General features: G+C 36.4%; 1 protein-coding gene across 1 annotated transcript; it reads right to left on the reverse strand.

The window, feature by feature from the left end:
* Nucleotides 1–805: 805 nt before the first annotated feature.
* Nucleotides 806–11,947, reverse strand: atp1a1b (ATPase Na+/K+ transporting subunit alpha 1b). The gene is made up of 22 exons (XM_079880755.1): nt 11,746–11,947; nt 9,581–9,694; nt 9,444–9,503; nt 9,143–9,346; nt 8,510–8,623; nt 8,254–8,388; nt 8,022–8,139; nt 6,747–7,015; nt 6,356–6,664; nt 6,094–6,228; nt 5,568–5,763; nt 5,300–5,475; nt 5,083–5,219; nt 4,846–4,996; nt 3,938–4,106; nt 3,712–3,866; nt 3,485–3,608; nt 3,156–3,301; nt 1,541–1,671; nt 1,332–1,433; nt 1,155–1,246; nt 806–1,041 (listed from the first exon to the last, which is right to left on the reverse strand). Exons 1-22 carry the CDS (start codon nt 11,755–11,757, stop codon nt 1,013–1,015), a joined length of 3,078 nt encoding a protein of 1,025 aa, XP_079736881.1. The 5' UTR covers nt 11,758–11,947; the 3' UTR covers nt 806–1,012.
* Between the last annotated feature and the right edge of the window lie 2,238 nt (nt 11,948–14,185).

Genomic DNA, 14,185 nt, shown 5'->3' on the forward strand with positions numbered 1-14,185 from the left:
TGATTCTATACTTCTGGGTTACTAGGCTCTTAGCCATCTTGAAAGGACCATTCAGTGAGCAAGTTGAATAAAAAAAAAAAAAAAAAAAAAAAGACATTCTAGTAAAAACTATATAACAAGCAACCTAAACCTAGGCACTATGTTGATGTTTCTTAATACATTTAAATATATTTATTTATAAATACTACGAATACATTTAGAAGTGTAATTCATATAAATTAATTAGGCTGAAATATGCAGTACATACCTGCAAAAATATCACTTGCTTCCGGCACAAAAACAATGTTGGCACATTTGCTGTATATTAAAGTAATAAGCCCTAAGAAACCGTGTTTTACAGTGAATTTATAACAGCTAAGGGGCGTTGTTAAAACCCCCTTAACTGTTACAAATTCACTGTAAAACACGGCTTCACAGGGCTTATTGCTTTTATAAAGTGGTTATTCCATATTTGTAGCAAGGTTTCATAAAATAAAACAAAGCAAATAATATGTAATTATATTAATAAATCGCCAAACAATGTAGTTCTTCAGAAACAGTTGTGCTTCGCAAGCGGAATGGTTGACAAGCAACACAGATGTAGCAACATACATACTCAGTGGCACAGCAATACTGTATGTTTTCAGGAATTTTAAAACAACTTCAAACACGGCTCAAAAAATCAGAATCAAGGACCAGAACTAACCGTTTTATAAATCCATATTGACCATAAGTCCTTCTATGCCAACAAGATAATTACAAAATTAAATACAAAAATCTTACTGTCACCTATACAAGACAAGAAGTTATTGAACGAGACCACATCTTTAGTGAAGTCGACACAGTTTATTCAAATTACACAATTAAAAACTTTTTCAAGTCTATCTTAAGCATGGCATGTAGTGTCAGCAGAATCTCAGTACTACAGTTGTTCTATATAAAAATATTTTTAAATGTACAGGTTAATTTCAGAGCAGAAAAACTACTCTTACGCCACAAAGATAACTCACTAAAGTTGTGCTAACATGATGGTCTAGTAGTATGTCTCTCTTTCCATCCAACCTGCAAAGAAAGAAAAAAAATACTTTTTTTATTTCTACCGTTGGAAAATAGAAAATGATACGATTGACAATCTACAATAGAGTGCAAATGGTTAGAACAAGGGTGCAGATTACCTCCAGGGTTCCTTCTAAGGATAAGCTTTCTGATTTCATCATAAATAAAGATGAGAAGAGAGTATGGGAAGGCACAGAACCACCAACTGAGCCTGTATATAGAGCGCAGAACATAAACCAAAGAAGCAGGCAAGAAATAACTGTATATTTGTTTTATACAAATACATTTTAGCCTACTTGAGTGGGTACATCCTGAGAGCCACATCCATGCCAGGGCAGTAAGACAAAAACGCCGCTAGTGCTGTTTCCTCAAACAATCCAAAGATCAGGATTTTGTTCCTGTAGTTGTAGGCCAAAAATGTGGTAAATAGACAATAAATGAATGAAAATCTCCTCAAGAATGTGGCTTATGCTCATTCAGAGCTCATTTGTTCACCCAGACTCACTTCATTCCCTGCTGGAAGACAGAATTCCGCCTGGTCTTGCAGATAATCAGATCGGCCCACTGCACAATCACAATGCTGGCGAAGAATGCTGTGTGGCAAGTGAACTCCACAATCTTTCTCTGTTCATATGTCTGAGAAAACATAACAATGTGTTGGTAAAATACTAATCTAAAAGTATTGCTTAAGAAGACTTCATGAAATTCAACAAGTTGTATAATAGCCCCCAAACCCAAATTTTTATGATTTCATTCCCATTTTAGCAGATGTACTATGTACAGTAATGGTTGCTGAAAATTTATTAAATAAATGCAGCCTTGGTAAGCAGAAGAGACTTTCTCCCTTGTTTCATCATGTTTTTGGTTTAGTCCTGTGACCCAGGGTGCTTCTCAATATCCCTCCTCGTCTCCTCTCTCCTCCGTCCTCCATCCTATGACCCGGAAACCGATCGAGCTCAGCCTTCTTGAAGGACATCTCAATTCTCTAACTGCACCGCGAGGAGTCGAGGATCGAGGAGTGAGGAGGCTTCCAGAGGCGCTATGAGCGAGGATGCACAGGTGTATCCTATGCGGAAGTGTTTTATCGACTAAACGTGACGCACGTTATCAATTCTCCTCCCCCTTACATAGGTCACAATCATTTTAATTTATACTTTACCTTTGCAGTTTATATAAACCACATATCTCACATATTTCAACAGGGTATCTTGCTTTATTATTATTTATTATAAATTTCTTAAAGGAGAACTCCGGTCAATTTTAACATTGAGCTCATTTTTTTGTAAATTTGGAGTGCTGTCAGTACAGAGAACAACGACAAAAATCGGTGTTGCCTACACCGTGTTATCCTCTTTTTTTAAAATTTGCACCCTGTTGACTTCAATGGGGCAAGTTTTAAACCTGCTTTTAGCCTTTTCGGCTGAAGTCCACAGTAGTCGATTGTCGAGTTCGGGCGCATGATCGTACGTACTAAACCTATGCACGTGAACTCGACAATCGACTACTGTGGTCTTCAGCCGAAAACAGGATGTAAATACAGGTATGTGCGCTGGCTGAAATAACATCACTTTTATTAATATCTTGCACATTTACTGCAGTCAGATTCACCGCGTGTTGACTCTGAAGGAATCACTCGCGAGGAAAGGTAACGAGGATGCACAAATAAGAATTAAGAAGCACCCCCAGTTTTCCCGTCTGTCTAATTAGTCATCTCCTTCACCTGTGTCCTGTTAATGATCTAATTTAGTTCCATTTGTTTGCTCTGTGTATTTATACCCTGTGTTCTCCCTCAGTCTTCATCTGTTCTTGTTAATGTTTAGTGTGGTTTTCTCCTGGTTCCCGAGTTTTGTTATTAAAGATCATTATTATCATCTTCGTGCTATTTCCACTACCGTGTGACGTAACACTTTCTTAATTTTTTTTTTTTTAAAAGTCCCAAAATTTTTACAGTAGTATATACATTTTAAAATGCCTTACTCTTGTGGGAAAATAGAGCAATACTGTTGACACAAAACAGACATTTATCCAATTAAATGCTCTCTAGAATGACAATGTTTCTCCCCCTAACTAGCATGTAGCAAATCATGGTTCACAACTGTAACATAATTCATAATACCTACCCACTGTTGCCCGTAGCTGTCCTCCAGGTCATTTAGATATTTGTCATCCCAACCTACACGAATTCCTAGTAGTCTTGATGGTAGAAAGCCATTTTCGGCAAGAATGACAAAGTATGCAAAAAATCCAGCCAGAGCCTGAATCATACCTGTAGAACCAGACAAGATCTTGCATTAAATTATTTTTTTAATTGTAAAGCAATATTGAAGTGATGTAAGGATTTTAAATGGTAGCATGTTAGTCAGCAAAAACTTGGAATGGAATTCTCAACATGCTAACAAAATGCTAACCATTTAGACGACTAGAACAAAGCCACAACATGGCCACCTACCTATCTGTCCATATGCAATGCTAATAAGTCTTTCATTCACCAACTTGTCTGTTTTAGGGTTTCTGGGTTGTCTCTTCATGATATCACTCTCAGCAGCCTCATATGCCAAAGAAATAGCAGGGACCTTGAAAACAAAACAAAAATAAAAATAATTAACTGTCATCTTTTAGTAGAAAGACCAAATGCAAGTGTGAAAAAGAAAATAACCCAGTGTGTTCAGCACTGACCATGTCTGTTCCCAGGTCAATACACAGAATGGTAACAGTTCCTAGAGGTAAGGGAATGTTGGCGATAATGAAGAACAGGAAGGGTGTGATCTCAGGGATGTTACTGGTCAGGGTGTAAGCAATGGACTTCTTCAAGTTGTCAAAGATCAGGCGCCCTAGTGTGGAGAGAAAACATTAATAGAGGAGCCCACAACATTGAGAAGATATGAATAAAGGTCTCCCGTACCTTCTTCTACGCCTGTGACAATTGAGGCAAAGTTGTCATCTAGCAGGATCATGTCAGCAGCCTGCTTGGACACATCTGAGCCCGCAATGCCCATAGCAACACCAATATCAGCCTTCTTCAGTGCAGGAGAATCATTCACACCATCCCCTGTTACAGCCACAATGGCTCCCTTTGGAACAGGAATTATGTTTTAACATTAACTCAAAATTGCAATTTGCTTACTATTTTCTAAGGGGCGAATGGAAAACTTGTATTTGTATATTAGGATAAATTAGAAAAATGTTAAGGTATCAGTTAAGTATGCTTAACCCCAAAGATGATATTAACTGTTTTGTTTATTTTTCATTCTGCTTTCCAAAGTTTCACCTCGATCCTTCCACCATCTTTTATCTTTTTAGGCAATATTCTTTGTAAAGATGCTTAACAATGTTTAGCAAAAAATAAAAAAAGATTATACAAAATAACGGTTTAATTATCTTCAGGTATGTATATCAAATAATAATATTAGTATTAAAATAAAACAATTAAATTATAATATTATTTGCAAAAGTAAAACCCAACCATTTAATTTTGCAAACAACTTATTTTCATTACCAAATAATGCAATCAATTAATATGCTGATTTGTTTTCAAGAAACATTTATTACTATTAGCAATGTTGAAAAGAGTTGTGATGCTTAATATTTTTGTGGAAACTTTTTTTCGGGATTAAATAAAAATATTAATTTCTTTCAAAAAAAATAAAAATCTTAAATGCACATAATACTTAGTTGCCTTTTTATTTTAAAAAGGGGGTCCCTCACCAAATTTTGGGGTCTATGGAATCAACTGTTCTAAACAATCTGTCTAATTGAGTTATAAAGGTCCAAAACCCATTGTTAAGGTATATTCAGAAGTTCAGTCAGTACCTGTCGCTGACACCCCTCAACAATAATCAGTTTCTGCTGTGGTGACGTTCTGGCGAACACAATTTCTGTGTGGTACTTCAGAATATCATCTAGCTGTTCAGCCGTGAGGTCCTTCAGGTCTCCGCCATGAACCACACAGGCCTTTGCATCTCTGAAAAAAGACATTCACTGAGTTTTGAGATTTATGTCAAGGCAAGTTACAATAACATTTATATTAAAACTAACACACTGTGATACCTGGGGTTGACCTCATTGACAGGTATATTCAAGCGAGCTGCAATGTCTTCAACCGTCTCATTTCCCTCCGAAATAATCCCAACACCCTTTGCTATGGCTTTTGCAGTGATTGGATGGTCACCGGTTACCATGATAACCTAATAGTTCAGAAATATTTGTGTAAACTATAATTATGTAATAAATTCAGCACATGTGCTGGACTCGCATCTCTGCTTACCTTGATTCCTGCACTTCTGCATTTGCCTACAGCATCAGGTACAGCAGCACGTGGAGGGTCAATCATTGACATGAGACCCACAAAGCACAGATTCTCAGTAGGGAAATTTACATCCTCAGCATCAAACTGGAAACCTTCTGGAAACTGATCATCAGGGAGGAAGAAATGACAGAAGCCTGTTGGAGAAGAACGTGAATGATCAGTCCACAATTTGCTCAGGCGAACTCTCAACCTTTATTTGAAGAAGCATTTTTTTTTCCTTTTTTACCCAAAACTCTTTCTCCAAGGCCCCCAAGCTCCAGATAAGCATTCTGAAAGGATTCTTTCATTTCATCATCCAAAAGCTGTTCCTTCCCTTGGATCAATATAGTAGCACAACGTTCCAGGATTCTCTCCGGGGCTCCTTTCATGACCAGCAAGTGTTTAGACTCTGCGCCACCAGTTGGGTTCTTGTGCACCGACAGCTACCAAAGCAAGCATCAGATCATTTCAAATAAGATTTATTTGATTAATAGTATGTGAAAATTTGGGCTGTCGTTTGAACATTTTTATTTAGTGTGATTACTTAAGAAAAAAACACACAAAAGAATGTTCCTACCATGCTTGAAGTAACAGCTTCATGTTTTTGTAAATTCACAATTCAACACAGACCCAATTAATTATTTATTATAATTTTATTATTTTTAATAATATTTTATTTATTAAAAATATATTCTTTATTTATTTGCATTCCAAATAAGAATCCGTATTGTTTTTGCAATATTTAGAGAGATGTAAGATCCTAAATCCAGTACCTGGTATTTGTTTGTAGAGTTGAAAGGGATTTCTGCCGCTTTGCTGTACTTTTCTCTCATTTCTTTCACTGATCCACAGCAAAGCTCAATGCATTTCAGCAGAGCAGATTCAGACGCATCCCCAGCAACATCTCTCTAAACATTTAAACACACAAGTGAGATATTTCATTTAAAATCTTACAGTTTCCACAATGAAGAGGTGACATATATATATCTATCACATCAAATACAAACCTATCTATCCATCACATCAAAAACAAACCTTCAGAATTGGCACATTGGTCTGTTCGGCCAGGAACACAGCCCTGTTGCAGAGCCCAGCAACACGTGCCAATGAGGCCCAGGTGGCCGAGCTGCGGTCAAAAGAGGTCCCGCTCTGATTCTCTGTGGTGTCAGCCTCATGGATCTGGTTATCAAACCACATGTGAGCTACAGTCATGCGATTCTGCGTTAATGTGCCAGTTTTATCGGAGCAGATGGTTGAGGTTGAGCCCAGGGTTTCAACGGCCTCAAGGTTCTTAACCAAACAGTTTTTCTTAGCCATACGTTTAGCTGTGAGGGTGAGACAAACCTAAAGAACGAGAAACAGAGAGTAGGTGTCATGCAAATATAAGGGCCTAACCTTCAAACAAAGTAAGTTTGAATTAACTTACCGTGACCGTAGCAAGAAGACCTTCAGGCACATTGGCCACAATGATGCCAATAAGAAAGATAACAGCCTCCAACCAGGAGTAACCAAGAACGAGAGACAGAACAAAGAAAGAGACACCCAGGAAGACAGCCACGCCTGTGATGATGTGGATGAAGTGTTCGATCTCAATGGAGATGGGGGTGCGCCCAACCTCTAGGCCAGACGCAAGTGTTGCAATTCGGCCCATTACAGTACGGTCTCCGGTGCTGATGACGACGCCACGTGCAGTACCTAAAACAAATGAGAAGCAAAGAACACCAAAGTATCAGGCTTGTATTTTAAAAAATAATGAATAAATTAAAACATTTTTAATTCCTATTAAGCAAAAACACATTCAATTGTTCAAAAGTGACAGTAAAGACATTTATAATGTTACAAAAATGTCTATTTCAAATAAATGCTGTTCTTTTGAGCTTTTCATTCATCAAAGGATCCTGAAAAAGGTTTCATGGTTTCCTCAAAAATATTAAGCAGCACAACTATTTTCAACATTTATAATAATAATTTAAAAAAAAAATTATATTGAGTGCCAAATCAGCATTTTAGAATGATTTCTGAAGGATCATGTGACACTGAAGACTGTAGTAATGGCTGCTATATGTTAAAACAATTCTTGAAAACAATTTTTTAAACTATAATAATGTATTATATATATAACTGTATATATATATAAATGATCTATAACTGTAATAATATTTCACAATATTTCTGTTTTTACTGTATATTTGATCAAAACTTTAAATGCAGCCTTGGTGAGCATGACTTCTTTTTTCAAAAAATCTTACAACCCCAAACTTTTTAACAGTCTATGTAAAATAAATCATACTTACATATGATACAATTTAAATATGTGATACTGCTATATTACAACAGTTCAATAAACAAGAAGTAAATATTATGTGAATTATATTTTAGACACAATATCGCCAGCTACTTTGTCTATTTTTGCTTCGCCAAAAAAAGTAGTTCCAAATAAAACCACAGGAGAATTAACCACTGGTGTTCCTGAATCACAGTTGTTAAACTAATCGAATCAGGAAAGAAAATGTTTCAATGACTCATCATAAAGAATAACATTTTCGCCACCTAATGATACAATGAGTAATAATAAAAGTAAAAGTGTCAATATAAAAATAAAAAAAGTGTATGACTTTATTTACAATGAAATCTTGACAATTATGAGAATAGAAGTGAAACACTTTACTGAACATCTGTAGTGAATGAGAATATAAAATACCTTCTACACAATTGGTGGAGAAGAAAGCAATATTCCTGGTCTCTAGAGGATTATCATTTGAGAAATCCGGGGACCGTGTCTGAGGCTCTGATTCTCCAGTCAGAGAGGAGTTATCCACCTTAAAACATCCAATTTAAAAGATATGCTTACATAATGCCACTGCCACAGAAAGGAAAAATGAAGTTCTCACTACAATGATCAGGTAAAGTAAGAAATACAGGCTCATAATAACCTTGCAGCCATGTGAGCCCACGATTCTCAGGTCAGCAGGGATCCTGTCACCACCTTTTACTTCCACCAGATCACCAACCACCACTTCTTCAGCATTAATTTGCTTCTTCTCACCATCACGGACAACCAACGCTTGCTAGAAAAGAAAAAAAGTTTATAATCTGAACAAAAAACACACAAGAAGACAAAACTACAATGCATTTAAGCTTGTAGATTAGTTTATTAGGTTTAAAGACAAAAATGAAGGAAATATGTACCTGGGGAACCAAATTCTTGAAAGAGTCCATAATTTTTGAGCTCTTAGCATCTTGATAGTACGAGAAACATCCGGTGATGATCACCACAGCTGATAACACAACTCCCAAATAAAGCTGCATTGCACAAAGAGATAGACACGATTAGATATAATACATCCAGGAAAGGAACAGGGATGCACCAATATGAAAATTTGTCTGATACCGATAACCGATAATTCTTTATATTTGAAAACCGGTAACCGATATATTGGCCGATAAATATAAATCCAAATTTTTATATCAACATTAAAAGCCATGTCCGAAGAAGATGTTCTCATTCTAATTTTATGTAGCTTAAATGACAGACTTGCGCTCCACATGTTGCACATTTAACAGTATTTTCCTTTTTTGAAGTGATTCCAATCATATTTCAAGCAATTTAAAAGCATCATGGCGAACAGAACACATCTGAAGTGTCTCAGCTGTAGGAAATAATCTTTTATTTATAGACTTTAATATATAGGCTAAATGTTCTTATCAGGCCAATAACAATAACATTAAAAATTAACATATATTGGCCGATACCGATATGTTGGTCGTTATATCGTGCAACCCTATAAAGGAACACACATATTTTTCAGCATTGCCTCTCACATTGTCATTGGCAGGCTCATCCTCCATTGCTGCCTGAATGCCATATGCAAGAAAGCAGAGAACGGCACCGGTCCACAATAGCATGGAGAAACCTCCAAACATCTGCTTACAGAACTTCACCCATTCTGGGGTAGTTGGAGGTGGAGTGAGGGCATTAGGTCCATCACGGATCAGAATCTCTGCCGCACGGGCGGTTGTAAGACCCTGATGAAGTCACGGAGAAGACAATGTTAGTTACTGTTCACTGGTGATTTATTAAGAGTAATTTTATAAAAGAGAGAATAACACTTGGAGGACTTACTCTGCTCAAGTCTGTACCATATTTGCGGTGGAGCTCTTCCAAAGTCAGTTTGTGATCATCCTGAAATAAATATAATTCCAAGATTTTTCTGTCTATTTCAGAAAAATTATCAGAGTGTATTATACTGAAGCACTTACCAAATTCACTTCCTTTTTCAGCTCATCCATATCACTCTCCTTCTTCTTGATTTTGTTCTTTTTCTTCCCTCCTTGCTCTGACGTTGCCGCCAGCTCATATTGGTCCCGTCCATCCTGAAATAGATGTTTGAAACATTAAAAAATAACTTTTGGAGTTCTTGGCTGTGACAATTGTTTACTGAGTTAGGTTACAATTCACCCAAAGAATAAAAAAAATTAAACAAAATGAAATGACTATCTTTCTTCAGTGGAGCATAAAAAGAGATATTGTGAAGACTGTGCTTGTTGCTCTTTTTCATGCAATTACTTCATGCATGCTTTCTTCAAGCTTCTAAAAAGGATTCACACCATAAAAGTGGTTTGTACGCTTGTGTGCTATATTCCAAGTTGCCAGAATTCATACAATATATTTAGGTGAGAAACAGACTGCCATTTACACTGTTTTTCACGGATAATATTCTCCTCCAATAGAATGTTAACTCGACCAGGAAGTTAGCTGCGACCAGATCATTGCATCAGTGAATTGCAATTGAGAACCAAATCAGACTGATTCTTGTAATTAGACCAACAGATTCACTGGAAAGATCTGGCTCAAAAGAATGATTTGTATGGCTTCAGAAAACTTGGAAAGTGGTTGAACAGACTACTTTTGAGACATTTTGGTGCTTTTACATCCTTTTTGAAGCTTGGGCGATTTAGGTCTCGTTCATTGTAACTGTGTCAAAAAGAGGATAGAAAACAGTCTTCAAATGTTCTCTTGAGTTTTGCGGACGTCACATAAGTTTAGAACAACATGAAGGTTGATGAAAATAACAACAGAATTAAAAATTTTTGGTCAACTATACCTTTATTAAAAAGAAAATGAACAGTATATAATGCAAACTATATATTAAATGCATGTTTTTCTAGTATACCTTATTATATCATATCTCAAGTGGTGAAGATGAGGGCAAGCCCAACTATCTGATTACTAAAACACATTCAACTTACTGCCAACCTCCTGATTTTTCAAGGGTCTTTGATGTATATCGAAGGGATCAGCTTTCTCTGGACATGATCTAATACATGGAACAAACAAGTCTAAAAATGTTCTGTGGCACAGAGCCAGTCTCAACTAGGGACATCGAAGCAACTATGTCACCTTGGCCTCTATCCAATGAAAAGAAATTAGCAGAAGCAACAAAGCCTTTTCCCTCAGTACATTTCCTCTCCAAAAGAGAACATGAGTAGGCAACCGTGGGAGTATCATTAGTTAATCTCAGAATATGTGTGAGGGTCACACATTCACAGATAAACACTAGCACAAGACTTGTACTCATGTTTTATTTAGCTGTGTCCAGTCAACCAAAGTTCACTGCAATTGTTGCTTCAGGCAATAATGTTAAGCCACCTTCAAGGTGACACACAGGAGTGTGACGGGAGCAACTGTTTGTGAGAATAAAACATGTTTCATCAGTTGCAATCAATCCCACTTAACACCCAATCAAACACATTTGTTTGGTTGTACAGTGAGAGAACCTATGAGTCTACACTATGAAAATAGGTGCAGCACATCATGAGGCAAGCAACTACATGTTGACATCTTTTTTCTATTCTTATTAAAAAGGATTAGAATGTTTTGAGGTAATTCTGGTGAACTGACCTAGATAAAGCACACGATGTTCTTAAGGGGAGGAGAGAAAACTTCACTCAGAAACAACAGCCTGTGACTGTGGAACTAGTTTTAGGAAGTGCGTACTAGTACGAACACGTGCAACTATTACATTGCGCAAGAACAATTACAATACATTTGAACAGTGGAAGCACAGTTTTAAATCATGATTCCTCATGAATAGTAATACTGCATGCACTCCACAGGTCATACTACAGCCTACTACACTCCCACAAACTGAAATATACAATGAATGCAGTCATAGAATAAGAAACAATAAACCACTCCACAACCCAACAACATACATAATGACAACACAGAATCTGACATTTTTATTCAATTAAGTTTTCATTATCTAGTAGCCTATATTCACCAGCAAACTTAAGATATTTAATATAATACTTTTTTTTTCTGAAAATAACTGTCATAAAAGATCTTTACCTCCATTAATCTAGATATCAAATATGCTTAAAATGAAACACGTATTATTATTATTAAAACATATTTTACTTACCCCAACTCCCATTTTCGCTTGTGAACGGAGAGTGCTACTTTATGTTCACTTTCTAATATCTGGAGCAGAGCATCAGATCAGCAGCGCCTCTGCTGCAGCTCAACTCATATGCGAGTCTCGATAACAAGTCTGTGTAAAAACTGAACAACCAATAGGAAGAGAGCAAACTCGGTGTGTACCCCGTGTGTGTGTTTGTGTGTGTGCACAAGTGGAGAGAAGTGAAATATCTAAGGTTTGACTTTGAATCCACTGAGAACGAATATTATTTTTTGCAACTTTTTATATTATTCTAATAATTATTATGACAAAGCGTGTCACGAGGAAATGTACACTTAAGAGTATTAACAGTATAAATACAGCAAGAATATGATCGCAAACAACTTAAAGGGTTAGTTCACACAAAAATGAAAATTTTCTCATTACTTACTCACAGATGTTCCAAACCTGTATGAGTTGAACACAAAAGAAGATATTTTGAAGAATGTTGGTAACTCAACAGTTGACGGTAGCCATTGACTTCCGTAGTAGGCCTATTTTTTTTTCCTACTATGGAAGTCAATGGGTGCCGTCTACTGTCTGATTATGGACATTCTTTAAAATATCTTCTTTTGTGTTCAACAGAAGAAAGAAACTCATACAGGTTTGTAAGTAATGTAATGAGAACATTTTCATTTTGGGGTGAACTAACCCTTTAATATAAAGATGTTCCTGAATCGTTAACATATTGGTGAACAAAAACGGCATAGATTTTAGAATAAAATATATATTTTTAACCATAAGTTTTACCTCATCCTCATATTGTTCTATTAAATGAATCAGTATTTTGTTAAAAAGCAAAGCTAAAAAAATAGGGAAAGAAATTCAAATATACTTTTCATCATTGGTTGCTTTTGCCTCCCTTGCATGCTTTACTCTGCTTGTAAGGAAACCATGGCAATGTGGGAAACCAAGAACAACGCCAGGAAACCTCCAAGTGGCTAAAAGATAAATACAATGCTGGTGTTGAGCTGGAGCCAGTGAACGCAAAGAAGGGTTACCATATAGTTTTGGAGTTATCCTATAACATTATTGGTATTAAGCAACATTATAATTGTTAGCTTATGCCTAAATATTACATTTTAAAGCTGTTGCTCTGTAAATCTGAACGCTTAACATGAGGTCTTAGGACCTATTATGCAAGAGCTTTGGCAGTAATCTGTGTATATGGCTAAGCCACGCTTTTCTGACACCAAACATTCTTAAATGCCTGAGAAATATCCGTCACATGCGAAAGAAAGAGCTGCAATGGTGTGAAGCAAGGCCGCTTCAATGGGTTTTTCATTTGATGTATTGCTTTTATTTTATGTGTAAGCCTGTCATTACAAACGGTTATATCACTCAAGCACCCGAGTCTCCATTTGGTGTGTTATCTGTTTATACCAAAGGGACACAGGTGCTACCTTATAACAAATGCATTGTAATTCCTCCCTTTCAATCCCTTTGATCTGATCACAAATCCATTAAAGGCATTTCTCTCATTGGGACATATCAAAGACCAGCTCTTTTTTCTCTTGATCTCCGTCCAGCTCGCATTCACCATCTCCCCATTTCAGATGTCCATAGAAGTCCAAATATAGACCACACACATCTTTTTAAACAGGTCAGATACACTGTCTTTTCATGGATCCTATTATAAACAAACACAAACGTGTCACGCTATAGACAAGGTTTCAGATAACACCATCCATACCCTGGACTGAGAGACAATGGCCACTGTAACGGTCCTGTCGGTTGATGGAAAAGCCATTACTTCTTTCTAGAAGAGCATTAGTGCTGGTGGGCATTCTGTCTGTGGCTCACTTTACTGATGCCTGTTGATAATGACGCGTCAAAACCTGTTAGACAATGAGAAAATGAATGATTGGGGATGTGACCTTAGGCATGACAGCAAACACAATAGCACTTCATATTAATATGCATGGCATACTAAACAGCATGTTTGACAAAATCCATCTTTATAAAGGCAAAACAGATGCTTATATGTGCATAAAGTGGAACCACTATTTATTTTGCATTTAATATACAATGGGAAATTGACTAAATTGAATCCTAAAGGCATGGGGTTAATAAATTTAATGGCTATGGTGTTGGATCTAAAATGTCAGTGTTGAATTGTATTGGTTAAAGTTTCATTGTAAAAATCCTGTTAAATTTACAGTAGAAAATTGGCAGCTGCTGTTGCCACAAATACACTGTTAAAAATCTGGTGACACTGGCTATTACAGGATACCATATTTTAAAACTATAAATTATATACTAAATTTGGGCTTTTCACAATACGTATTTTCTTACTTCTGCAGAACACAAAAGAACATATTTTGAAGACTGTTGGTAACCAAACAATGTTGGTGACCACTGTATGAAAAAATGTTTTTTAGACATTTCTCTAAATATCTTCTTT

The sequence above is a fragment of the Squalius cephalus genome (genome assembly GCF_949319135.1).
Source record: "Squalius cephalus genome assembly, chromosome: 9".
Classification (NCBI taxonomy): domain Eukaryota; kingdom Metazoa; phylum Chordata; class Actinopteri; order Cypriniformes; family Leuciscidae; genus Squalius; species Squalius cephalus.